The following is a 25361-nucleotide window of genomic DNA, read 5'->3' on the forward strand; positions in this document are numbered from 1 at the left end:
GTGCCGACTTGAAAATGAATGAAACGAAACGCTGAAGCAATTTATGTTCTTAAACATTTTAATGTCACATTTCCTCTGTTCCTTCTGTAAACGTGGCCGTTGATGGGACATACAGAGGATGTAAGTCTGCTCCTTGTTTTGTAGCACATGTCGCCAACACAGCTCAGAGTTTACAACATCAGATGATTCACTCTTAAGCAAAACACTGTGTGGTCCGAGTTGAACTGTGAGCTTTGGCAGATGCCCATTAATTCCAGCAGGGGACCCGAGGTATCAGATCTTATTATCGTCCATATTTATTTATTTATTTTTACCTCCAAAGCCTATTAAAATGGTTGGATTGTTGTTTTTTGACTGGCAGTAATGAGGAAGTCTGTTGCTCACTTCCCTTTTGTGGCAACATGTTTGTTTACATGCATCTCTTCAGACAATTAATAATTCTTTGGTAATTCATTGATTCAGATTAGGCATGTGTCTTTTTTCTTTTCCGGGGTTCAAAACTCACTGCTGATATATGCATAGAAAATGTAAACTGTAGTGAACGAGCTAAAAGCAAAGCTGTCCATTGTGTTTCGGGGCTCATCAGATATCTTGTGTTAGCGTTGTGTTATTCAACATTCAAGATCACTTTATTGATCTCCACAGGAATATTGTTTTGTCCAAGAGTCCCAAGGTGAGAAATAGACAAAAGAATAAAAATAAAATAAAATAGAATATGCTTAAAAAAAAGAATGAGGAAGTACAGAATTACACAAAATGTACAGTCCAATTTACATGAGATATGAGACATAGAGGCGTTTTAGCCAAAGTGTCTGAGTGTGGGAAAAAATTTCACTTTTTTACATAAAAACAGCACAAAAACAAGCGAGCTACTTGGACCTGCGGCTGCTCATTTGACGCATTTTTCACTTTTCTTTTATTAGAAGGATGAGTCATCAGTGCTCCTTTGTTATTTCTGGAAATATTTTATTGCTGCATGTACCACGAAAAGAACTACGCAAAATGTTGTTTAAAGGATGGATGACAAAATGCAAAAAGCTGCTCTTAATCTACATCAAAGATCCATAAACAGCTCTGTGAAGCAGATGAAATGATAAGTCCACTACTGTAACATTTTTGCATGTTACCTGGAGCCTTCTCTTTCGTTCGGTAACGGCATGTCCCTCGTGGCCGTCTAATCTTAACCAATTCAATCTTGATGTGCAAATTGCAAAAACCAAGCTGGGGTTAACATTAAGTGACCTTCTTAATCCTTTCATGAATCCTACGCTCGTTAGTAATGAGACGGTTCCAACGCACCCCGCCCATCTCATCTCCATCCTTTCCTGCCATGGCCCGCCTGTTATTGATTGGTTGGGAAATTGACATGCGGGATATACGCAGTGGCCATTATAGGTTTTTTATCTTACTGTTTGGACTGCAAATGAAAAGGGGCGCCGGGGCGAGACGGCTATCTTTAATGAAAGAGAGGAGCCAAATAGGCAGCGAAAGTTATGAGTGGTGGGAAGCGTATGCAGAGGAGTTTTGTGGAAATTTCTATCTGGGGTTGCGGAGCTTGAAAAGTCACACACACACACACACACACACACACACACACACACACACACACACACACACACACACTGTACTGGTGGCGCAGAAGGTTCAGAAAGGGTCAGTTGTAGTAGTAATCTCCAGATGTTCTCAAAATGACCCAACATACCAGGGCCAGACAATGACAGAAACTTGTGTTGCTGCGGCTGCTGTCCGTGCATTTTCTCTGTATGCGTGCAGCAGTAAAATAGATCTGCCAGGGCTCCCTTGGGGGATATTAATATCTAGCAGCAATTCACAACTTTACTTCACGCAAACTGGAGCCAAGAAATGAAGTCCCGTGTCACACCGTATACTCCTCTGAAAATCTATTTGCATTCTTCTCTGTGGCCCTCGCGCAATCGCTATGCCACCACAGCACCCCATCCCTCCCCCTCCCTCGCCCTCCCCTGCCGAACCCACTGCCATACCCCCCTCTCGCCACCACCACCACCACCACCACCCCCCCATCCCTGCCCAAACTGTGCCCCACACACTACCCTTGTTATAGATTGTGACCGCCGGTAAGTGATGCATTATTCATTACCAACATGTCGTTTGTTGATGGATGGCTGTTTGAGAGCCCTGTCCGTTAAATAAATCAACAAATAAAAATGCAAATTCTCACATTTCGAGTGAAGCAGCCCAGCCAGAGTCCCTCCCCCACATTCCCCCTCTGCCTTCCTCTCTATCCACAAAGCAGCACTCATTTCCAGTCTTTCTCTCACGAGCAGACTCGCGCACACACTCACCCGTGCTCCCTGTCTCCTTCTCCGTTTCTCCCTTACTGTTGACAGACAGGCGGTCAAATAAAGGATAAAATTTACTTACTCGAGTTTCTTTCTTTCGTTTCTTTTTCATTAGTTTTCATCCCGTGGTTGCCTTAAACCTCATTCGCTTTCCCTCCCTCGCGCTCAAACATGCGTATGCATGAGATCAGGTCGTTAAAGCAAAATATGGCGTTTTAAAGCTTTTCAGCCTCTGATATGTGCTGCCTCGAGTTAGTTTGAATACATGACATATCAAGGTCCATAGTTACGTGGGGTGGAACACAAATGCGCCCTGATTGGAAGCGTGTGTCTGTCTGCTGACCACCCACCTGCATATCAACAAGTACATCCCAAAGATAGGCCTTACCTGGGAGAGCTGCGCGCAGAGCCGGGCCCATGCAAATCGATGCAGCTTTAAACGAGCAGAGAATTATGTTAGCAACATCAGTCGAGCGTGCTTTAAAGAATTCATGTTTTGTATCTGGAATGGCCGTCGTTCGACTGTGTATACACTGAATAATTTATCAAGCCAGCCAGACTGAGGGATTGAATCTCTATTAGCTTAATCTCCCCCGTTTTGGTTTATTTATTTCACTGCACATTCCCTCATTTCTATTCTAGGGGAGAAAGCACCAGGTTCTCTCCCACCCCCCCTTTCCCCCCCCTCACACCTGCAAGAAACTGTGTTTTTCTGCCAGGACGCCCCAGTGGTTTTGACTTGTTAGCGCTGCTTGTTGTGGTTCAGTAGGCAGTAGGCAAGAAAAGATTTTGTTAACACTTGGAAGAGAGTTGTGCTTTCATATTGTCTGCGTTAACAAGTGAAAGGTGAGTGACAAATATCTTCAAGTGCTACAAGTAGTCTTTAGCCTTGTTCATGTTTGGTGTTGGTCCCTTGACTTTCCTTGGCTTAAATTTGAGGCCTTTGCCGCCACAGTGAAACGGCACGAGGAAGCACATTTACAGCGTTGCCTCTCCACTGGATTCTCCATTATAAACATAACCTTTCTAATAAGCTGGGGTCAAATATGGGAAAAAGCAACCAGAACGAATGAAAACGTCTTGAACTCTTTTCAGGTTGGACTTTTCCGTTGTTGAGTTATTGGATATCTTTAGTCCTGTCCCTGCACCTGAGCAACGCAAGCCAGCTGCTCGAAGAACCAAAGCATCGCATCACAGGTCGGTCCTCACTGCCCCCAAATCGGTGGGTCGAAGCCTGCTCACTCCCAGCACCAGGTCTCATCCTCAGAGCGCTCAGCAGGACCTGGAAGAAAGCCAAATACTGGAAGATATTTTCTTCATTTGCTGACAAAGACGAGAACAAAGACATATTCACCAGCCTGGTCTTAACCTTTTTTATTATTTTTATTATTACTTCTAAAAATCATTGTGCTCTTGTTATACTGTGACTTTTAACCCAAATAAAAGTTTATTTATTCAGAAGAGTTCTCCTTCTACTACTTCTAGTTTGTGATTGATATCTCATGTTGCCCACCCAGAAAACTTTGACCCTGAGCTGTGTCGATTTTCTTTGAAGACAACATAAATCTACACTCACTTGCCAAAATTCTAGGATGAAGTTTGTGGTGCTGTTAAACCGCATTGAAGTAAACACATCACGTTTGAATTACAGGAGAATCACCAGCTCTGTGTTACTTTAAACTAATGCTGAATAACATAACCTTCACGAAGATGAGATAAAAGTGCAGGACTGTTATATTAGAATCATTTTGTTTTCACCATTGTGCCTAATGAACTGGCAAGGGAGTGTAAATCTCAAAATAGAGTTGGCTGTTGTGAATCTAAAAACGTATTATGAATAAATGATACAACTTCAGGGACTTCCGTAACCAGGGGTAACCTTGTGCGGTGAGCAATTATGACGCAACACGTGACACTTTATTCTAGACTGTGCTTTATTATTGGGCTAAGCTGAGACGCATCATTCATTTAAAATTACAAAAGAAGAGTCCAGGGGACCAGAGAATGGTGCAGTCTGGAGAGACGGGGGCGGGAGCCTAAAGCGCACTGCCCAGTCAGAAGCTTAGCTCATCAGGAACCTGGCAAAGCTTAATATGCAACATTCATATCCCCACCCTCCATATGTGCTGAAATTGGGAAATCGTTTTTCCAGAATACTTTGAAAACCACATGAAGTTAAACCGTGATTCTAGCAACACTACTGAGCTTTTTAGAAATAAAATCACAGATGACATCATCGAAGGGGGAAAAAGAAAAAATAAATGATAGAAACTCAATTTTGTTTTTGATGAAATAGTGCAGTTTTCATTGAATTTTGTTCTTGATAGAACGCATCAGTTGAACAAGATCAGAGCTCTGTCAAACGATACAAAGCAGGGTGGGACAGATAGGATGAGGTTTCTGATGATTTAAAAACTATGCTAGCAAGCGATCAGTAAATCATACATTATCTCGTTACATATTAGCAGCAACTTATAGTTCAAGGCATATCTTCTGTCGTGAATCCATGTCTGATTGAACAGTTGTTTGATGAAGTTATCCCTTTTATTTGACCTTGTTTGTGTCAGAATGGAAGCAAATTACTCAAAATTAAAGAAGTATCCACCAATTTGGCATCTTTTTTTCTTTTTTTTGTAAAACAATCTTTTAACAAAGCGTCCCTTTTTAAAAAAACAAAAAAACAAAAACAGTATGAATTGATAATTACAAATATACATAAGGCTTTAGTGTCGTACTGCATTGTTGTGAATAGTTGGTCAGCCACGGGTTATTGTAAAATCAGTCTTCGAAGCTGTTGAATTCAGAGTTTTCCCGAATGCTCGAAAAGATGTAGTGAACCGAAGAAAGAAGCACTTACAGATCAGTGGCAATAGTAGAGCTCAGATCTTGAATCAAACGGCACGAATAAATTAACACAAATAAATAAATAAATAAATGAATAAATAAATAAATGATTAAAATCTGTCTTTTGACATCACTTGGTCATTGGGAGCGTTTTTTTTCTCCGTCGTCAAAGAAGTGCTGAAGGCATGGTCCTGCAGACAGGAACAATGATCATCTGTGGACCACAGCAGCGGCCCCTGCATGTCATATAAAAACTATTTGGTCACGTACCAACTCATAGAAAAATAATGCCATGAAAGCATGCATATCATCTCGGACATGACTTATAAATAAATATCTAAACAAATAGATAAATGAATAGAACCCATTAAAGTATTTTTTTTTTTTTTTATAAAATAGGTCAATGTGTGTCTAAGCTCTAACTGAGGTCAATGCTCTCCCTGACTGTATTCTGGATAAATGCCTTGGTCAGGTCCTACAGTTTGTACCGTATTCTAGCGACTATTTCATTTTTTTATTTTTTATTATTTTTTTCAATTCATTTTTTTTTGTACCTGGTTTTAATGAGCATTATCATGTTTTCATTCATATATTTTTTTTTTAAAGTATTTAAAGTACTTTATCCAGTCCTTGTAGATAGAAGTAAAAGTCCTATAAAATATGCAAACCTATGTACAGAGGAAAACAGAGCAAAAAAAGAAACAATTTACAGTATATTCATCGGTTTATGTATATATTTATATATATATATTTATACTCAAACTTCTGCTCTGTTCCTTGATGTTTTTGAACCACTATGCTTTTGTTTTACTCTTCTCGTGTAAACTTGCAGCTTAAAGTTTGGAGCAAATGACGATGAGGTGCTCGGCGTTTCTAGTTTCCCCCCTGTTGTTCTGCTTCCTCTCATTTCACTCGACAGTGAACCTACGGGTGAAAGACGGACTTTTGGGGAAAGCCCAGAATGTGTCGACGCTTTTCGGGTTTTCTCAGGGTGGTCGGGGCAGTCAGAAAGGGGCGCACAGTGTGGCGATCGGGGGGACGGTGGACATGCGACATTTAGCTTCAGGTGTTGTTGTCGAGACGGAGACGGCTCAGGTGGATGTGCGGCATGTGATCATGACGGTCATCTGCTTTTGCACTGGGGGCCCGTGCTTGTTGTTGTGTGGCACACACCAACAGAGGCACCCCGGGACGTGTAGTGGCGCCTTTTTAGCCTCGCTGGATTTGGAAGGTAAATGTTAAATTATTCAAACTGCTAAAAAGGTTAGACACAGACGCTGGGGAAAATGGCATAATGAGCAGCTTATAGGAAAACTAGTAACAGCACCCAACAGGAAGCATTGTCTTCCAAAGTGTCATATAGCCTTATAAATATTCATATATATAAATATTCATTGACTAATCTCCACCAGCTCAATATGTGTTGAATGCAGGGGCCAATAAATCCAAGTCTGTTGACCTTTCGCAGGTGTACAAGTTGGTGTTCATACCATTTTTTGTAGTCTATTATGAGAAACTGTTAATGCTAAAGCAATATGAAAGCAGCCTCGGTGATACAGCACTTGTAATGGGGTAAATGGCTTTTCGCACTTATTGCTTCATTTTACAGTTTCATTTTAGTTTTATGTTTCGATTTAATCGCACGAGGACGCACGGCGTAGCGTCAGGCAATATAACATCTTCTAAAGGATATGCTTCGTGTCAAGTGTTACCAGCGGATATCCACGCGTTGACACGGGGAGGCGCGGGAAAAAAAAACCCTTTTCCCCCGTTTTAGTGTTCAGTGGGAAGCCAGCTGTCCGCCGTATTCGTCAGTGTTACATCACCTTGCTTAACGCTCGCTCCAGTGATCTCAGTCGTGTCCGTTTTTCGAGCCACACTGTGCCAGTTTAAACACTGAACTTCACCCTTCCTTTTTTAACTTTTTTTTTTTTTTCCTTTCCTCACTCCAGCCAGTGGTACTCAGTCACAGGCGTCCTGCACTCAGCTTTGATAGTTAGTACCTGTGCCGACAGGTTACCTAATGCCCGCTTTAGTTTGAAATGCAATCGCGTGAGTCTACATTAATCCTAAATGCTTTTTTTTTCTCTCCTTCTAAAGACGATGATGGACCAACATTGGTTTCTTATGTTTGACATGCACTGAAGCTCTCTACATGGCTGAGAAATGATATGAATCTGGCTGTAGGTTTGACATCATAATAGCGCGCTGGCTGCTTGCAGTAGTAGTGTGTTCGTGTGTGTGTTGTGTGCGTGTGTTCTTTTTTTTTTTTTTTTTTTTGTTCTTTGTTTTCCGAGAGCACAGTGCTTGATGGCAGATTCTGCAGGTGACAAGGCACACCTTGACATGGTGACAGCCCATACGCTACATGCACTTTACTGAATGCAAAAGAGAGCAAGGGTTGTGAGACGTATTCATTTTGGTTCAAGTTTCAAAGAGAAGTTTGTGTGTGTGTGTGTGTGTGTGTTGTGTTGTGTGTGTGTGAGCTCAAAAGATATGTCTGGAATAGAGTCGAAGATAATTGTCCTTTTCCTCTAAAATCGTTTTAGCCTGATTCTCTTAAAGCCTGCTACTGAGATGTGGCTTTTTGCATTTTTAGATAATATTTACACCACGTGTGTGTCTTCTCACACATGTATCTTTTTAGCAGTATATTGTGTGTCAGCATATAGGTAATCAGAGATAGGAATGCCTGCGGTTTTGGGAGCTGCCAGATTTGCGATTCTTCCCAAGCAGAGCAATGCTTCAAACTCCAGCTAAAATCTACAAAAAATTACAGCTCAACGTAGTCAGTAGCCGTTCTATATACAGACACACATATATAAAATATGTGCATATAAATACATATATTTGTGATTAATATCTATTTATCCATATATACTGTATATATGAATACATTTGCTTGAATGCTTGTTATACATATATATGTACTGCAAATATAAACAAGTTCATATATTTCAAACCTTTCTGATGTTATTCTATCTATGAGGTTAGGATGTCAAGTTAAAAAAGATAAGGCTGTGATACGGAGCAGCCCCTCCCATGCACTCGCCATCCCTCCCGAGACAAAATGAGAAGAGAAAAAAATAAACATTTTGAGTAATTGTAAACTAGCGAAGTGAGAGACCCCATTTGGTCATCTGAAATAGTTTTGCCTGTATTCAAAAAGCATATCAGCAATATATATGTATATATACATGTGTTGTATATATCCGAAATGTACACTTCTTTTAAGTGCAACTCCCCAGGCCAGTTAACACTGACTGAAAGAGACGCAGTGGTCCGAGTATATTAGAGCTACAAGTCCTCAGCAATAAAAATGTTTGGTCTTTTGGTCCCTAAAACAACTAAGGAATGACAGATAAGACTCCCTGGAGACCGTTGCTATGGCTCTCCTCGGCAACGGTATCCCCTGGAAACGGACAGGCACTCCGAGCTAAAGATGGCGATCCCAAATCGAAGCCAATTTGTGTCCTGAAAATATCACATTCCCTACTTAAGTTCTCTCTCCGAGAATTTGTCCTTTCTTGTTTCAAGTCTTATGAATTGGTCTTCACAAGTCAATTGTCCCGAACTCAAACCATCTTACAGAAAGATCTCCTACGGCAATCCGCTATTCAGTTTTTAAAAAGTTTGTTTTGTTCTTTGTTGGACTTTTGACATCCATATTCCCTTTAAGAGTTCAGTGGGGTTGGTCATTGTAAGTAGGTGTGTTGTTACAGTTTCTTTTTCCTCATTGTTCAAGTAAAACTTTTTTGTGGTCCAGAAAAAGGTAGCTGTCATTCAAGCGGGGTTTTTGTGGGGAAAGAGGTGTGTATATGTGTGCAGAAGGAAAAAAAAAAAAAAGTCCTGGGGCTAGCCAGGCTGGTACAAATTCTCTCTGAGTTCCAAAGTTTTAGTACATCCAAAAAGAGGTGTCCTTGACTCGGTCATTGCTCTCTCTCACTCTCTCTCTCTCTTTCTCTCTATCCTCTGTTTCTGAAGCAGCCTCAGTGGTCCAGATGTTGAGTTTGCACTCGGCGGTGGGTAGCAAGTAGTCAACACATGATTCAGCTCAACAAAACCTGAAAAACAGAGAAGACACAGGAATCATTTTAGACGACATGTTACATTTTTTGCGGACAATAAAATTATATTAGTGTCGTCCCATCCTCTGGAACAGGACGTTTTCCCAAACTGATGGAGAGATTAGGTAGGGACCCTCTTCCTACTATATGTGTTCCATATTAAACTCGGCCTAGTGCTATTTATGAATATACATTATTAAAATCTTTTTGCATTCAATATTAGGCTATTCAAACAACACACAGGTTCAAATATTCCTTTTTCTTTTTATTTCAAACATGTGCAACAGTAGGGTGACAGATGACGAAAATAATTGACAGATTTAAGTTTTAATTTTAAACATAGCTAAATGTATTAGGGACAGTGAATCACCACCGGCCATTTTGGCCTCAGCAGTTGGCTGATGGGAGCAAGCTGCACTGTTAGCTTCTGTTCTGCTTATATTGCAGCGTAAGTCTTGGATTTCACCCGGGGACTGAACAGACTGTCGGCCATTTGCGGGGAACCTGACAGAGTCAGAGTGTAACATGCGACCTTGTGATTGGCTCAGCAGCGATAGGGGCGGGGCCTACTGTGTACAGTCTTAGATTGACAAGTCCGGCTAGTGCTGCTGAAAGATAACGTCTTCTGCCTTCATTTATCCATTCACTGAAATATGTTGGAATCATGTTAATGCGTATTTAAAGAAATTTAAATTTATCGGGGAAACTTGCAGGTGAAAATTAAAAATATATATAATAATGTCTAATCAACCAAGGATTTTACGACCAGCCTGCAGTACCTCCGCAGACCCCCTAGGGGTTGTCGACACCACTTTGAAGACCTATGCTTTAGATGAGTTTGTTTTGTTTTTGTACTTTTTTGGTAAATATATATATTGAACTTCATTATAGTCGTGATATCATTCTGCGTTCCCTTGTCTAATGGAGGAATTGGGCCAAAACTTCTTCACATATCCGTAGTTTCCAGACGGTATAATGTGTCCATAATGACTACACCAATTAGAGATCAACAAGCTAGCATTATTATTGTGAATTGTCAGCTGGCTGGTGTTAGCCTGGTGTAGCGCGCCATTTGGATTTCATTATGGGGAGCGTTTCGCCCTATACGGATGAAACAAATGTTGTAAACAAATTCATCTCCTCGGTGCTCGGATGACGTTGATGACTACGTCGCTATTACTCTTCTCTCCATCCCCACATTAAGCCAGTCGAAAACGATTTGCCTGGCACGGCAGATCTTTGCTCGAGCGTAATCAGTTTTCCAACCGGGCCTCTCCCGGCCAACTTTGTGGACAGGGAAGTCGTTTCTGCGCAAAGCTGATGTAAGCGTCTAAACACTTTACTGTATAATAGAGAGCTGCTAGCATGACTGTAGCTCGGATGCTAAAATTACACATTAATACTGGCAATTGTTTGTTTACTGGAGCTGAAAGTAACCAGCAATTATTAGCACAAGTTATATCTCTAGTTGTGTGATTTGTTTAATTCATTTACTTGAGTCTCTGTTGCGCAGTTCAAACTCCTAGGCCTTTTATTACGTTTATTACAATGCATTTCTGCATTACAGATGCAATAAAAGTGAATGGGGAGCTTAAACGTGTTTTGCGACTCTGTTAAAAGTTGCCACAATATCATAACTTTTTTTGTGTCCTCCTCATTTACTGTCGGCTCTTGCCGTATACACGCAGATGGAGCCGTGCGGAATACTTACAGGACACCTGCCTCTCTAAAGCGTCTCAGCCAGCGCTAAGACTCTAAGTCCCGGTATGGATAAATGTAGATCATTTTGCCGAGACAATTTTGAAAACAAATCAGTGCTCATCCGGCAGCGAATTAATCCGTCTCCCAGGCTGTGACGCTCGTGTACTCGTCTGAGTGATAAAACAATTAGGTTTTGTTTTCTGTTGGAATCAAATTGTCTAATTCTGTTTTCGAAGTCATGGAGGGATTTTAATCAAGATGCACCTGAACCCTCCATTGTCACATGAAGTTAAGTAGCAGTCGTCAATGCATTTTGATGTAGTATTAATACTAATGGTAAAACTCACTGTAAAAACTCTCCGGTCTGAAAGTGAAAGGAATCAAAGAGATGTTTTCTCCAACATTCTGTTTCAGACGTCCTGATAAATCAAAGGGAATGGCGGCACATATTCCGTGACAAATTCATATGAGATTGCACTATTCCACCGGTAGTGATTTGCCTCGGGACACTGTCTGGTATGGTTCAGTTAGTTTGTGAGTGGGTGATAAGTTGCCCTTGAATGAAGTCATCAGTGGTGAATGAACGACACAGCCTAAACTCTCCATCACACAGATGAAGGGAGGAGACAAAGAGGAACGGCACAATTACCCGCCTGAGGGGTAATAAATGCCTCTCCCTCGGAAGCGGCTCCTTCCCCCGTGCAGCACTCTGAACCATTTGCCAATTATCTTTTACCTACAGGGTAACATGAAGGGTCACTTACTGTAAAGATGTTCTACAAATAGAGGAGGCCACGTGTAAGTAAATGCTTCCACAGCTTTTGTTTCAAGCAGCCATTGAAATGGACTGATCTGTCCAATGTGGGTTTTTTTTTTCTTTTTTAAAGTCTGGTTTTAAATCTTTTCCCCCCCCCCCCTCCTTTACACATGTGACACTTTTCTCAATGGCAGCGCGTATAATCGAATTAGCGGGACATCTTTCACAATAGTGACATAACATTTCCAAACCTTTAAATTTATCACAATTCTTTACAACCAATCAACAGATGATCATCTAGTTATTAGGCACCTGCAAATGTTTTATGACATTTATAAAAGGTCCTAGAAATCCCATCAGGCATCATTCCATAAACGGGGCTCGCAGTTTGAGTGCCAGGGTTATGTGCAGCGATTCCGCGCGCGTCGCTTCAGTTAATCGCCTATCAAACGTCAAGTGACAACAAACGTTTTCCGGACGAGCAGAGCCTTGACTCCTGACCTGTCTTTTCCCTGTGTTCGACGGCTGCCCCGGCCGCCAGGTTGGGGGCGGCTGGCTGGGGCGGGGGCTAGTAGGGGCGGTTGGCGTCCTTTGGCCTCTTCAGCTGCACCTTGAGTCTTTTCATGCCGATCTGGAAGCCGTTCATTGACTGGATGGCAGCTTGGGCACTACCCGGGTTGTCGAAGCTCACAAACCCTGGGGGAAAGGGCCGACAAAGAGAGAGAAAGGGGGACGTCGTTAGATGAAAACGCCATGCCCGACAGCTGGAAAACGACTGGAAAATGAAGATGAGTTCAATAAAATACAGCAGCCTTTCACGTGTAAGAATGAAATCCTTTAATCCGTACAGAAGCAGTTGACATCCACAAGACGGCTAGTTATAAGCATTAATAGGTGGTAAAACCACTACAATACACTGCTTTATGAACATTAATATAACAAACATAATGTAAGAACAGTATGGCGATAACAATAGGATCACAGTTGCAAGAGAGAGAACAGCATGCTGGCAAAATCACACAACACAACGTGACGATGGGACTTGGAGCCAAAAAACATCAATACGGTTTTGCCACATTTGAGTTTAAGTTTAAAAAAAATAAATAAAAAATTTAAAAAGGAACGTAGAATCACAAATTAAAAACTGCACCTCAAAATTGCAAACATGAATAATACAACGTTAATGTTGTGTTGTATTAATGAGCAAAAGCTAATTTGCAAATGGGTTGCACCTGATGGACTCTCCATTAAGCATTCGCGGCAATCCATTCATAATTTGACACATAATTATACGTTCGGCTACATTGTGCTGTCAGTGGCATAAAGTGAGACGGCAGTTCTCTGTCTTCGCACGCTGGAGCGACTGTTAGTTTTATTCTTAGCATGCATCGCCTTTGTTTTTGTCAGCTATAGACAGGGGTAGAGGCTGAGAGTCAGCGTTTGTGTTATACAGTATATCGCCAAAAGAGCACAAGGAAAGTATGGCTGAATATAAAAACAGATCAATTTCTCCACAGCATTATGAACATCACGGCAAGTTTTGAAATGAATTAGTTGCAAAGGAAAGCAGCTTAAACAATGAATAGAAAAAAACAGACACTCATTCTCCATCCTGTCTTACTAGTAATAGCTTTTGCACATCTGGAGAGCTTCTCTACTGTTTTCATTGTTTCGAGGGAGAGGTGTTGAGAGGTTAGGGGGGGGAGGGAGGGGTGTAGACTGCGGTACAAAAAGGTGATTAGTAAAAAAGAATAATCAGAATAAATAACCAATAATCTTTTGGTTTTGTTCATTTTTACCCACCAAAGCATTTACTTTGGTTTGTCGCCCGATCCACAAACACTTTGGAGGAGATGACATTACCGAAAGGCAGGAACATCTGCATCAGCTCTCCATCCCCAAACTCCTGAGGGAGGTGGTAGATGAACAGGTTGCAGCCCTCTGGTCCTGCACGGAAACAAACAAAGAGACAGAGACAAGAGAAGGGAGACAGATAAAGGGCAAAGGTTCGAGAAAGAGAGACAAGGAGACGGGTGGGTGTTAAGGATGAAGAGAGGAGAACACGACAAGGGGGTTTCAGTGATGACAGCGAGAAAATATTAAGTGCATATGATAAAAAAATAACAGGAGCAGTGGAGGAGCACATTGTTAGTGAGGGTGTAGGCCCTAGAAACCCTGTTTCATCCATCAGCTGCTTGTGAAGGAAATATGAATTTTCTGTACTCTGTTTACAACTTTGAGCTCTTTGTGCTGCATTCAAGTGCTTGGAAAAACGAACGTACCAACATTTTAACTTATGAATGAATAATTTGTCAATCAACTGAGATGGCAGATATTTTGATAACAGAACATTTAACTAGCTTGAGCTTCCCGTTTCCCTCCCATGTGACGAGAAGTGAATGGAGTTATTTGTGAAGCCTGATGCTGCCACCATTTACAAAATTCCATTTCGAGTTGAAATATTTTTCCTTTAAAGGAAAACGAAAGGTATTTTTGTGAACTTGAAATATATTTTCCTAATATTGAATGTAGCAAAACATCGGAGAAGGTTTATATAAGCACGGCTGTTACTTGATTGTAATCTGAAGAGCTCAAATTGCCTCAGCTCAGTCTAAATATATGTAACTTTTACGTGCCCCTCATCAAACAACTACTGAACGCTGCACCGGCAAACCTCAGGGATGCCACAGCTGTCCAACGATATTTATTTTCCACAAGAGGGCAGTAAGGTCCCAGACACGACTGTCCCAAGTCTGCAGGTCATTAAGTTCATGAGTAGGTGTTTGAAATACTCGGTAATACCCTTTTCTTTCTGCTATGATTCATAACTCAATCTCAAACTCTTCTTTGCTTTGGATTATATTTAACAAAATATGAAGAAGAAGAAGCTATTTAGCCCCGTGGCTGTTTATTCCGGGACAACATTTGCAAGAAGAATATGAGTAAATGTTTGCAGCGAGTGTGGATATCAAGAGTGTGTGTTACCTTCTCGTTGCTGCTGTGGAATGATGGGTGGAGGGTGGGGGAAGGCTTGGCTGATCTGACCGTATGCAGCGGGGTAGGCTGCTGAGACACACACAACCAGACGCACACGGCGGATCAGATAACAAGTCAGCGGCCAGAGCGCACACTCTGGACGCATACAAACAATGCAAACATCGTGACATATGCAGGGGCACAGCAGGCAATCGATCAGACAGCAGACGATAGAGTCTACATGTTGCACAAACACACTGAGCACGCCACAGAGAATAAACTGATGTAGTGATGCGGAAGCACTTAATGCTGCAGGATCACGATTTGAACAAAGGAGCGCTTTATTTTTTTGGTTTAGTTCTTTCTTTCTCTTTTTGTTTGTTTTGTTTTTGCTGTTATCCCCCTGCTTTTTGTTGTGAAAACACCCACACGCATACACGCAGGAGACACACACACACACACACACAGATCAGCGGTGCTGCGAGAGTGACAGACAGACCTGCATACTGCTGGACTCCTGTGTAAGCCTGCTGGAGAGGATCAGCTGCAGTGGGACTTTGAGCTGCTTCAGCAGAGACATAGAGAGAAGAAGAAGAAGTAGAAGAAGGTGGTGATGGCAGCGGAGGGGAGGAGGGGGGGCACAGATGGATGGAGGTGTGTGTGTGTGTTGGGGGGAGGGAAGGGAGGAGGGGGTGAGGCAGAGGGAGACGGAGTGAGAATGTAGATGGAGGAGAGGGCACGGAGGAAGGCAAGAGTAATATATAACGAGGGTGAGAGGGAGGAGGTGCGACGGAGAGGGGAACAGACAGGAGAAGAAAAGCAGAAAGGTTAGGGAGAGGAGCAGCGTGGAGCCGGCTCACTTCACTTTCAGCGTGCAACGCGAGACTCTCTCTGCTGCAGACAGTTATTTTACTTAAAACTCCTCTATATGCATTTTAAGAAAATAGCTCGGAAAAAGTTGAACTTTAAAGCACAATTTAGACAAAAATAACAAGGCGAGCCTCAGTTGTCACCACAAAAAAAAACAAAAAGCCTGTCCCTTTTATATAAACACACACACACACACCCTAGAAACTATAATTACTTTCCACATGTACGACGGGACAAGTACAACAACACACACGACACTGGATTACACCTGTTGCTTTCAGTCCACATGTTCGATATTTAAATCGCCCCCTTCGCTCCTGCGCACTCGTAACGACGCACAGATGCTGCGCAACACATTTTAACCGCCCATCTGTACATACAGTGTAATACATGCACATTGAGTACGCCACTGAGGAAACACACTGACAACCACGTGCACACCACCGATAACCCCAGGAGGCCAAAGGAAATGTGCAAGAAATAAACCAGAGAAATACTGAACACACTGTGAACTCACAGCAACACGGAAGAACACACACAGATGCATTCCAAGTACGGGCTCAGATAAACCCAAAGAAAAATCACAGTAATCATATTTAACAAATAATTTGACACTATGTATGGGCTTTTCTGCCCTAAGTGTTGTCTGCGAGGTATATCAGGTTTTCAAGTAATGCCCTTATGTGCGGGAACTACGCTATGTGTCGGTGTAGAGAATTTAATTTCTACTCTAAATCTGAAAAGTTTCATCCTGCAAATACAAATCTTCACTAAACTTTCCAAAACGCTAATATCTTCTTTTGGTATATCACAGGTTTACACTTTTATTTTCCCGTGTCCTCATATGGGGACTTTAGATTTTAGGTTTGCAGCAACTGCTTCATTTAGACCTGTTGTCCTCATAAGGAGACACTTTTGTCCTCCATGTACTGGTAGTGAAGAGTCAATATACTTGTTTATTTATGCTCATGAACTTTTCCTGGTTTGATATGACATGTACAGATTTAATAATTTGTACTTGTTGAGATTTCCAATTCTGCTTTTGCATCAAAATAAAACTACTTAAACTATAATATACACTGAAATATTACGCGTCCACATAATTGTGTTCAAAAACTACTTCCTGTTCAAAGATGATGCCTATTTTTTTATACTTCTTATTCCCAAGTACCAAAAGAAATTAAGATTCATCCCAAACAAATGCTTGGGTCTCAGGAGGTCAATCTCCCTGGACCTTTTGAGTCCGTAGAGGAATGTGATGGGAGTAGGTTGGATGGGTGGGGGAGAGCGCTACCTTCAGAGAGAGAAGAGAGGAAGCAGCCACCCTGAACCCCAAAACAACTCCGCGGAGCCACGCCCAAGCCGTTTTTCTCTGAGTCCTCTCTAAAAACCACCTCCTGCAACACTGGGGAGACAAGAGCGCAAAAGAGAAGACAGATTTGTTCCTCCTCCACTTCACAAACAGAACCAATGAGGTACTAGCCACGGCTCATGACACAAGCGCACACTTAAGCTCCAGCAGCCCGTAAGCACCTTCGCCAAACACTCATCTCCTCGACATGCTCGCTGTCTGTGGGCTACATTCTTCTGGCCTCGGCCTCCCCGAAACATGCTCCAAGGCCAATCCGTGAGGCGGCGGCATGCACGCTTTCCTGTTACAGCGCATGTGTGTCTACACAGATTTCCATACATTCACATATTAAGTATTGAGATGCAGTCGTCGGCTTGAACGTTTGCCATATCGGAGAGGCCTTCTGTGTGTTTGAACGCATGCTCCTGAGATTACCGGACCTACCAGGGTAATGGTGTATGCCGTTGGTGAAGACGGCTTCCGCGGGGGGCTGCCCGTTCGCCTGGGGCGGCGGCAATCCAGTAAAACCATTTACGCTAATGGGAGAGGGGATGCTGGTCACCGTGGGGGCGCTGATGCCTGGTGGAGTGCTGCCACCTGCAGCCGCGGGGGCCAGACGGACAAAGACAGAGAGCAACAGTAAGCGTTCCAATGTATTTTTTTTTCTCAAGGCATTATGGAGAAGTTTTACTTTCACTGGCCACCTAGTAACTCTTGCAAATGTCACAGGGGCCGGTCCAGTGGGCCGGAGAAGACACTAAATGTCAGGGCTGATTTCTCGTCCCTGTATGGCCCTTAGTGTGACACCACAGCCATTAGATCTGAGCCTCAGTCAGGCTGTGTGAGAATAACGCTGTGCTGATGTCAAATGAGCACCATTCATACATTCGCAGAATTATGTTCGTTTGCGCTCCTTGCGCTTACGTCTGTGAAGGAGAGCGTCTCCATCGTTTCAATATGCCCGTTTAAATCTGCTGCACTTTGTTCCCTGCTACTGCAGCGATACAGAAAGGCCTTAAAGGAGACTACTATTTTTATTCAATGATTTATTACACTGCCACCCTGACAATTTCTAAAAGCATTTTATGCTTTTTTTCAACTCCATTTGCCTCCATCTAATTTGTATGTCTTAGGTTTAGAAGGAATGAACATAGTGACGCACATGCACATTATGTTGTGGATGTTCAGGATGTGGACATAGTTACTGAAGACTACGATTTTTCGACACACAAATAAGAAATCTATTATTTGATGTGTAACAATCTGTGTGTATGTAAATGTAAAGGTTTTAATGCACAAGCACAACTCCTGACATTAGTAACATATCTATCCTTTCTGATATCTTGCTGTAGATTATTAGTAAGATAGGCTACAGATTTTGATCAACATCGAGCTTCATTTCTCTACTTGTTTATTTTTGGAAAAATTTATATTTATACCACATTCATTCCACTATAAGTTAATTTACAATAGTAACAGTAAAGAATAGTTATAATAGTAATATTATGAGCCATTTTTTACAAATTAGGAAGTGGTCATTTGGTATTTCTTGTTTTTTTTTTAATGGTTTATTTTCATTTAGCCTAAAAAAATGACATTTGTAAAGAATTCTTCCAAATAACAAAAACCTACAAATTTATACCATAAATTAAAGTCTCCATCCTATATTGAATACTTAATGGGATTAATGGATACCAATCATAAACATCTGAGGATTTCCTTTATGAATCAATAGCTGTAGAACAGATTCATTTAGATTCACTGTCAAATCTGGGTCTGATATTTTCCATTGATGAATATGGATACGTCGATCAGTCTTGTTAATACCCAGTGATCTGTAAACTAAAGTGATGATCACAACTTTAAAAACCTATAAAACATATTTTCACTGTAAGAGGAACAGTTTAGAGACACACATGACTTTTACAGCGTCCTGGTCTTCTGACTCCGTGGCTTATTTCTGAATGGCACAATTAGCTGGTTGCATTTGTTGCGGTCACAGTTAATATCGTCATGCCTTGTCTGAGGTTTAGGCTTCGTGTGAATCTAGAAGACTTAAGATTAATTTTCTTTCTGCTAGTGGTGTACTGTAACCCATCCTGGGGCTGCATTATTTAAATTTTGCTCGATGAAGTCACTTTTACGTCTTTCTTAGCAGTAGTGTTAGGCTGAAAATAATGAGCGCACTGTAATTTCCACGTTCGATGAAGAAGTTTAACCTTTGTGATCTTTGGCCGATGTTACCTGACGTGGGGGTCAGCGGTGCTCCAGGGAGGCCGTTGATGGTGGCCATGTGCTGCATCTGGGCAGCAGCAAAGGCTGCCATTGGACTGAGGTAGCCTCCCTGGCCTACAGAGGCCATCAATGCTGCCTGCTGCTGCACCTGCAAGCGGGGTTCGGAGAAGGCATTCATATTAGGAGAGAAAGTAATAAAAGGAAACACAAAAAGGAGGAAGGAGCAGGGAGAAACTAGAGACAGAGACTATTAGCTGGAAAGCAGGGGTTGAAACTTACAGAATGCTATTTGGCTATATTACGTTTGCTTTTTCACATTAACATTAATATGCTTATATTACGTAAGGTTCTTTTTTGCTAGTTCACAGATGAGAACTAGGCTTGAGGACTCCGTTTAATCTCTGTGGCTCACTGAATAAATAACTGGATAAAAAAAAAAAGAAAAAAAAAAGGCGTTCTGCGGGGCGTCTTGCCTGAGCGTAGGCTCCATAGGCTCCAAACTGCAGGGCCATAGGGTTGAAGATGCCCATCTGACCAGCCATCTGCTGCATGCGACGAATGGTGCGCTCCTTATCCGTGTCTGCGAACTTTACCACCAGACTGGATGAGGCACCCTGCGCACCAACCCAGCCATCCACCCACACACGCAAACACACACACAGTACATGTTAGCGGGGCTGAAAAGACATGCGACATAAGCTTCCATCTAAGCTGGCAAACACACATCCTCTCCTACATCTCCCGCCAAGACGGCGCTCTCGGAGCTGCGGTCCGTGCCCGCCGCCCTGTAAAAAAGTTAGTCTGGACCATATCTAAAGGACAAACGCCCTCACTGGGATTAATAGAGTGTAACTTAACTTCAAGGTGGTAATTAAGCGCTATTTGACTCATCTGTGTGTGTGCGAGAGGTGAGTCACGTCCACATCTACATGCTCATACGCAGCATACTCACAGGCATTGTCTGGCTGCCGTGTAGTGCACTGATGGCTGCCTGAGCTTCAGCATGAGACGAGTATTTTACAAATGCACAGCCTGGAGAAAGAGGGAAAATGAGTGGGGAGTGGGGGTAGGGGGGAAGAGAGATAATGAGACAAAAAAAAAAACAAAAGAAAAGAAAGTTTCATAGCAAAACATTTTTAGTAACAATACAAAAAAAACAAAGTTATGTTTTCTTCACCCGGAGTTCCATTTCCTGCAAGATTATAGACATTTAGTGAGGAAAGTGGAGGGCTGCATCAGTGCTGATTGGCGCTCAATAAGCAGGCTAAACATGTCGCTCTGACACCATTAACAACTTTGGGATGCTCTGATGGGGCTTAAAATGCCACCGCATTCTGGTGTCGCTTACTATTGACAAGCGTCGTTGATGAATTTGAATGATCAAGTTCCCAGTAATTATTGAGCTAGAGCCCACTTAGGCGAGTAAGCTGGCTGATGAAGCCTTGTTAATGGAGCTTCGTCGAGGAATCAGACTGATCAAGCCCACTGTAATCATCGGGCTTAGTTATCATTGGGCCTCATTGATTGGCTGCTAAGCCCGCTGATGAACTTCGCGAAGTGAACTTGTGTAGCACTCTGACAAAACTGCGAGAGGACATTTTTTTTTTTTTTTTTTCTTTCTGGCATGACATGACATGAAGCCCATAGTTAATGAGGAGGTTGACTTATATTTTTCCCTCTTTATCAGAGCCTCGTCGCTTGACTCATGAGGTTAATGGGGTTCATCTGTAAAGACTTGGTGGTTTATATCTCTCATCCCTGCGGGCGAAGCTTTTCAATGGCGTTTACTGTTGAAATTTACAGAATCTACAATATTCTTATGTAATGGCTCCTCTGATGATTGTGAAACGGCCCGGCTTTGACATCACTCAGCATAGAGTGCTTGAGGAGAACTTTGCAAAGTCACCCAACTTTGAAAGGCCAAATCATTTCTGTGCAGTAGCCTGTAAAAAAAAAACCTCTATAAACTCACCTTTGCTGTTTCCGTCGGGACCTCTGAGGATGGTGCATTCCTCGATGCTGCCGAAGGACTCGAAAAGGCGCCGCACATCATCTTCTGACTGTTGCTTGTTGAGCATGCCCACAAAGAGCTTTCTGTCTTCTAAAAGGAAAGAATAATAGGTCACGAACCGAGGATCAAAGGCGTCTTTTGATATTCTACATAAAAACATTCACGGAAATAGAGGCTTTTTTTTTTCTTTTTTTTTTTTTGCTCAGCCTTAGACATGCACGCAAGAGCTACCGGGAGGAGGTTTTTGTGATTGAATGCACTGATGTTTGTTCTTGGAATTGTGCGCGCAGTACGTCATCTGCCCTTTTCTTCATGTGGAAAAAATAACTTTAGGCGCCATTATGGCTTAAAAGCTATTTCCATGAAGCTTTAATATGTTGGCTCTGCTTGAAAAACAGAAATTGTTCAGTAACAATTAAAAACTTCCACATAAAACAGAGGCTGACAAATTTTTTACGTAAAGCCACGGTGCATGGAGCTTGTTAGCTTTAGCGACAACCTTCACTGGAGCTGATGATGCAGTCCTTGCATATTTCTTGTGCAGTGCACCTCAATGAGCAGCTATGGTGCTTTTTTGCTTTTGAGTTGACTCCCCTTTAGTTATATACGATAGTCCACACTTCTTTCGAGCACAATGGGTGAATTTTGCAGTTATTCGTTTTTTTTCCATGACTCCATACCATCTTAACTGCTTGACTGCATTAATGCCAGGCAATTTTAATTTCATGAGCTTTTATCCTCCATCTATCTTCACTTATTAATGGAAGTTTTAATCTGCGCCTTCATTGTGCAAGGTGCATGAATCTGTTATAGGCTTAACTCAATCCTCTCGCAGCACGTTCCATTACTACAACCACAAAATATCAAAACATGAGAGAAGAATGAAATTCTCTCCCTGACGGTTAGAAAGCGCCTCAGGCCGATCTTTGATGGGCCGAGACGTAGAAATAACCTTGTATGATATTTCAGGTGTAATGAGATACATGATGGGTGGAGATACGATGTAGGCTACTCGAAACAACATCCACTAAGTTTTTTTTTTTTTTTTGCTCGACATGGCATATGTGACAGTTTATGTCTCTAACTTGTCATAACTTGACTTTTTTTTCCCCCCCTGTACAAAAATCTAAACTGGCACCTATAAGTCAAGAGTGATGCCTGTCATGTGTGAGGAATGAAACAAGACAGATATGTTGTGCGCCTGTCATCAGTCAGAACATGATTATGATTTAACTACAGTTCAATTTGTACAGCCTCTCTAGAGAGGTTTGTCTAAACATATTTGTTATCATTTTTATTTATAATTGTGTATCAAAAGTAATGAACCAAAGATCACGTTGAATCCACTTACATGAATGTGGGGTTGAAAGGGGAACTTGATGATGAACCTGAGCCACTTTTGAATTAAAATACTTACTTCCTGTACAGGTTTACATCAAGTTAAGAAACTAAACTGATGATATTCATTTATTTTAACCAAGCAAAGCCAATGGAACTTGTTTGAGGACTTCTTGAGGACTTTCGACCATCCATCTACGAGGCGTCGTTAGTTCTGACTGGCTGGTAGGGAGCAGTCATGTCGGTAACGTGTTACTTAGCAACATGCTACGCTAATCTGACCACTTTTTTCCAGTAACAAATTTCCAAACCAGTAATCAAATTAAAGTTACTTATCCAAGTTACTGTGCGTTACTATTTTTCCCATTTTATATTTTTGCTTTCTACTTGCGTCTTGATGTCACGTATGCGACAAGTCACATTTTTAGCATGAGGACAACTCACGTGTAATACCACGCGACGTCACAACCGAGAGATGAGTGTTTTTGAGCTGGAAATACCATCACTGGAGTAGAGGTTAGAGGCGCTTAGAAACCGAAAGGTCAGAGGTTCGCTTCCCCAAGCGGGAAAACCAACAAACAAAAAAAGAGTCTTTAAGTCAAGATTTTGGTGCAAAACCGTAAAAGAAAGTGGTCTGACAGTGTTTTGTGTAGGAATTGTTGCATTTTTGATAAAAATATGTATTTTATTTATTTTTCGGTCGGGTGTGTGTGAACGGGGAGTGGGGCAGCTGCTGTAACTAATAAAGCAACTTGTAATATTTGGTATGTACTGTATATGGTATATTTCAGAACACCTGTGGGTGAGTTTGTTTAATACACAGGTAACATATTGCCGTGGCCCCGACGACTGAAAGTCTTCACAGACTCACATTTATGTCTCGTTTATGGACGCACACAACCGCAGCCCTCGTCCGCTTCGTTCGGTGAAAAGACCCCGTGGACCTCCAGCAGCACATAATCAAAACCATATTTATTTTTCCCCCCTCAATTTTTCTATGCACGTGCTGTCGAGAAGAATTGGAGCGCGACATAATGCCATACAAATCAATCAAATGGGGGCTTTAATGCAATACAGGCCCCGGCATCAGTTCATTAGAGTCGGCACATGTCGCTGTAGGTGAGCCGCAGAACGAGTGTTCGAGAACAACTGTGAAGCAGACGGTGGAAGTGCGTTAGTGGCCAGATGTTTCGGGACGCGGGGCTGTCGTCTGCTCTTACGTTACATAGAATCTAGGTTTGGAAATTAATGAGGCTCAGAGCAATTTCCTCTGAATGGGCTGCACAAATGAACGCGTGCGCGGGTGTGTGGGTGTGCGTGAGTGCGCATGCGTGTGTGCTTAGGGTCGGCTGCCTGTGCTTGACAGGGTGTCCTTGCCGAGTCAACAAGACTAATCTGCGCTCTGGCCTTGCACTGGGCGGGCGGGAGGGGGGGGGGGTGGAGGTAGGGTGGGGTGGTGAGTGTTTACAAGTGTGTAGGACGCATCGGAGACGGAGGACACACATATACGCACAGATGCGCACACGCGTACGTCTCCTCTCACATCTTCTTAGATGCGTGCACTTTAACGGGACGCATCTCACTGGTCGCCGAAGCCGACTCTTCCCGAATAAACATTCCATCTTTCTTTGAGGAAAGGACGCCCACACACACGTGCACACACTTAGACATTCAGCAAGGGAGCGAATCCATTTACACCACTGTCAACATCCACGCGAAACTCTGTCTCTCGTGTGCAGAGACTGTTCTTGCTCTGATGTCCTTCTCCTGTAATATTTAATGGAACTGAGCTCTACTGAGTCGCATAAAAAGTTTTAGATTCATTTATTCATGTTTGATTTTGGCCACTCATTATAGCAATATGAATTACTCAGTCTCTTCTTCACTGGCAGGATCAACTGAGAGTTGTACTTAAAGTCCGGCGGTGCTTTTAGTTGAATATTTTCTATTTTCTGTTTCTTTAATCTTCAGCTCATTTGAGATATAATGGTGAACTTTTTTTTTCAACCATATATATATATATATATATATTTTTTTTATAGGCCTATATAATTTACAAATATGTGTTCAGTAGATGTATTAAATCCAGACCATTAAATCTTTTGGCTTGTGGCCTCCTTCGCACAATGGGTACCCGTGCTACCTTTCTGATGTCTGTGATTTGTTAGAGATTCCACAGAGGAGTCATTTATTCAGTTTCAAAGAAGTAATCCCAGAGAGGTACGATTATTCACTATTTCACCAAACAGATCCCCCCCATTCATCACAGTCTCTCTGCTGCAGATTTATTTGTGACCCATTTAAATATTAAAACGTAGTTCCGTCTCAATGTGCCACACCAGCAAAACGCTCCTCGCACCTGCTGATCAGTATTAAGTTTCTATGACTGTACTATGTGATATAAATCAGTCACATTGGTCATTTTTCTGCCAAGTCAGCTTTTTTATTTATTTTTTATTTTTTTTTATTTTACTTGGCTTTAGATACACTTTTTCTCATAATGTTTCTGCATTTAACACTGACCTTTATTCACATAGTGATGTTTCCTTTGAGTTGTTGGCACATCTATTATTTATGTTTTTGATGCCCAACGTGTAGAATACTACAGTAAAGTAAAAACAAACCTGTGGCATGCAGTGGATCAATGTGTGTCTCTTTCAGATGTTGGATCCATCTCCAAAAGCACAACTAAAAAGCACCAAACTTTAGTTGCCGAATTATCCACAGTCATCCCGCATGGACAGAGAATTCCCAGATAGGGAATGGTACTTATTTACAAAGACGGAAAGCCTGTAATTGATGTTGAAAACAACCCGTGCAATTAGTGCAAATTAATTGCACTTATTTATTTTATATATCTATATCTGTTTTCAATTGAGCTTATATTTTT

The 25361-nt window shown here is 41.9% G+C and overlaps 2 protein-coding genes across 16 annotated transcripts in view; one reads left to right on the plus strand and one right to left on the minus strand.

Annotated features, from left to right (window-relative positions):
* The window catches only part of kiaa1328 (KIAA1328 ortholog), a 63847-nt gene that overhangs the window by 9797 nt on the left and 28689 nt on the right, over positions 1-25361 (plus strand). For 2 of the 3 annotated variants that reach the window (XM_047583449.1, XM_047583450.1), the window contains exon 12: positions 3417-3782. The exons of the other annotated variant lie outside the window; for it this stretch is intronic. In XM_047583449.1, the coding sequence (XP_047439405.1) occupies positions 3417-3648 (232 nt within the window). In that variant the 3' untranslated portion in view covers positions 3649-3782. Of the gene's footprint in view, positions 1-3416; positions 3783-25361 lie in introns of those variants that run through there. 3 annotated transcript variants of the gene reach the window in all.
* celf4 (CUGBP, Elav-like family member 4) overlaps positions 4238-25361 on the minus strand; it is an 88532-nt gene continuing 67408 nt past the window's right edge. The window contains exons 4-14 of one of the 13 annotated variants that reach the window (XM_047583458.1): positions 21095-21223; positions 20075-20154; positions 19596-19736; positions 19132-19270; positions 17332-17484; positions 16831-16941; positions 15166-15231; positions 14676-14756; positions 13554-13637; positions 12192-12386; positions 4238-9229 (exon numbers count right to left, since the gene is read on the minus strand). In XM_047583458.1, the coding sequence (XP_047439414.1) occupies positions 12259-12386; positions 13554-13637; positions 14676-14756; positions 15166-15231; positions 16831-16941; positions 17332-17484; positions 19132-19270; positions 19596-19736; positions 20075-20154; positions 21095-21223 (1112 nt within the window). In that variant the 3' untranslated portion in view covers positions 4238-9229; positions 12192-12258. Of the gene's footprint in view, positions 9230-12191; positions 12387-13493; positions 13638-14675; positions 14757-15165; positions 15232-16830; positions 16942-17331; positions 17485-19131; positions 19271-19595; positions 19737-20074; positions 20155-21094; positions 21224-25361 lie in introns of all 13 variants that reach the window. The other 12 variants (XM_047583455.1, XM_047583457.1, XM_047583456.1 and 9 more) reach the window with 12 other exon arrangements.

Source organism: Mugil cephalus, chromosome 4 (genome assembly GCF_022458985.1).
Source record: "Mugil cephalus isolate CIBA_MC_2020 chromosome 4, CIBA_Mcephalus_1.1, whole genome shotgun sequence".
NCBI classification, from domain to species: domain Eukaryota; kingdom Metazoa; phylum Chordata; class Actinopteri; order Mugiliformes; family Mugilidae; genus Mugil; species Mugil cephalus.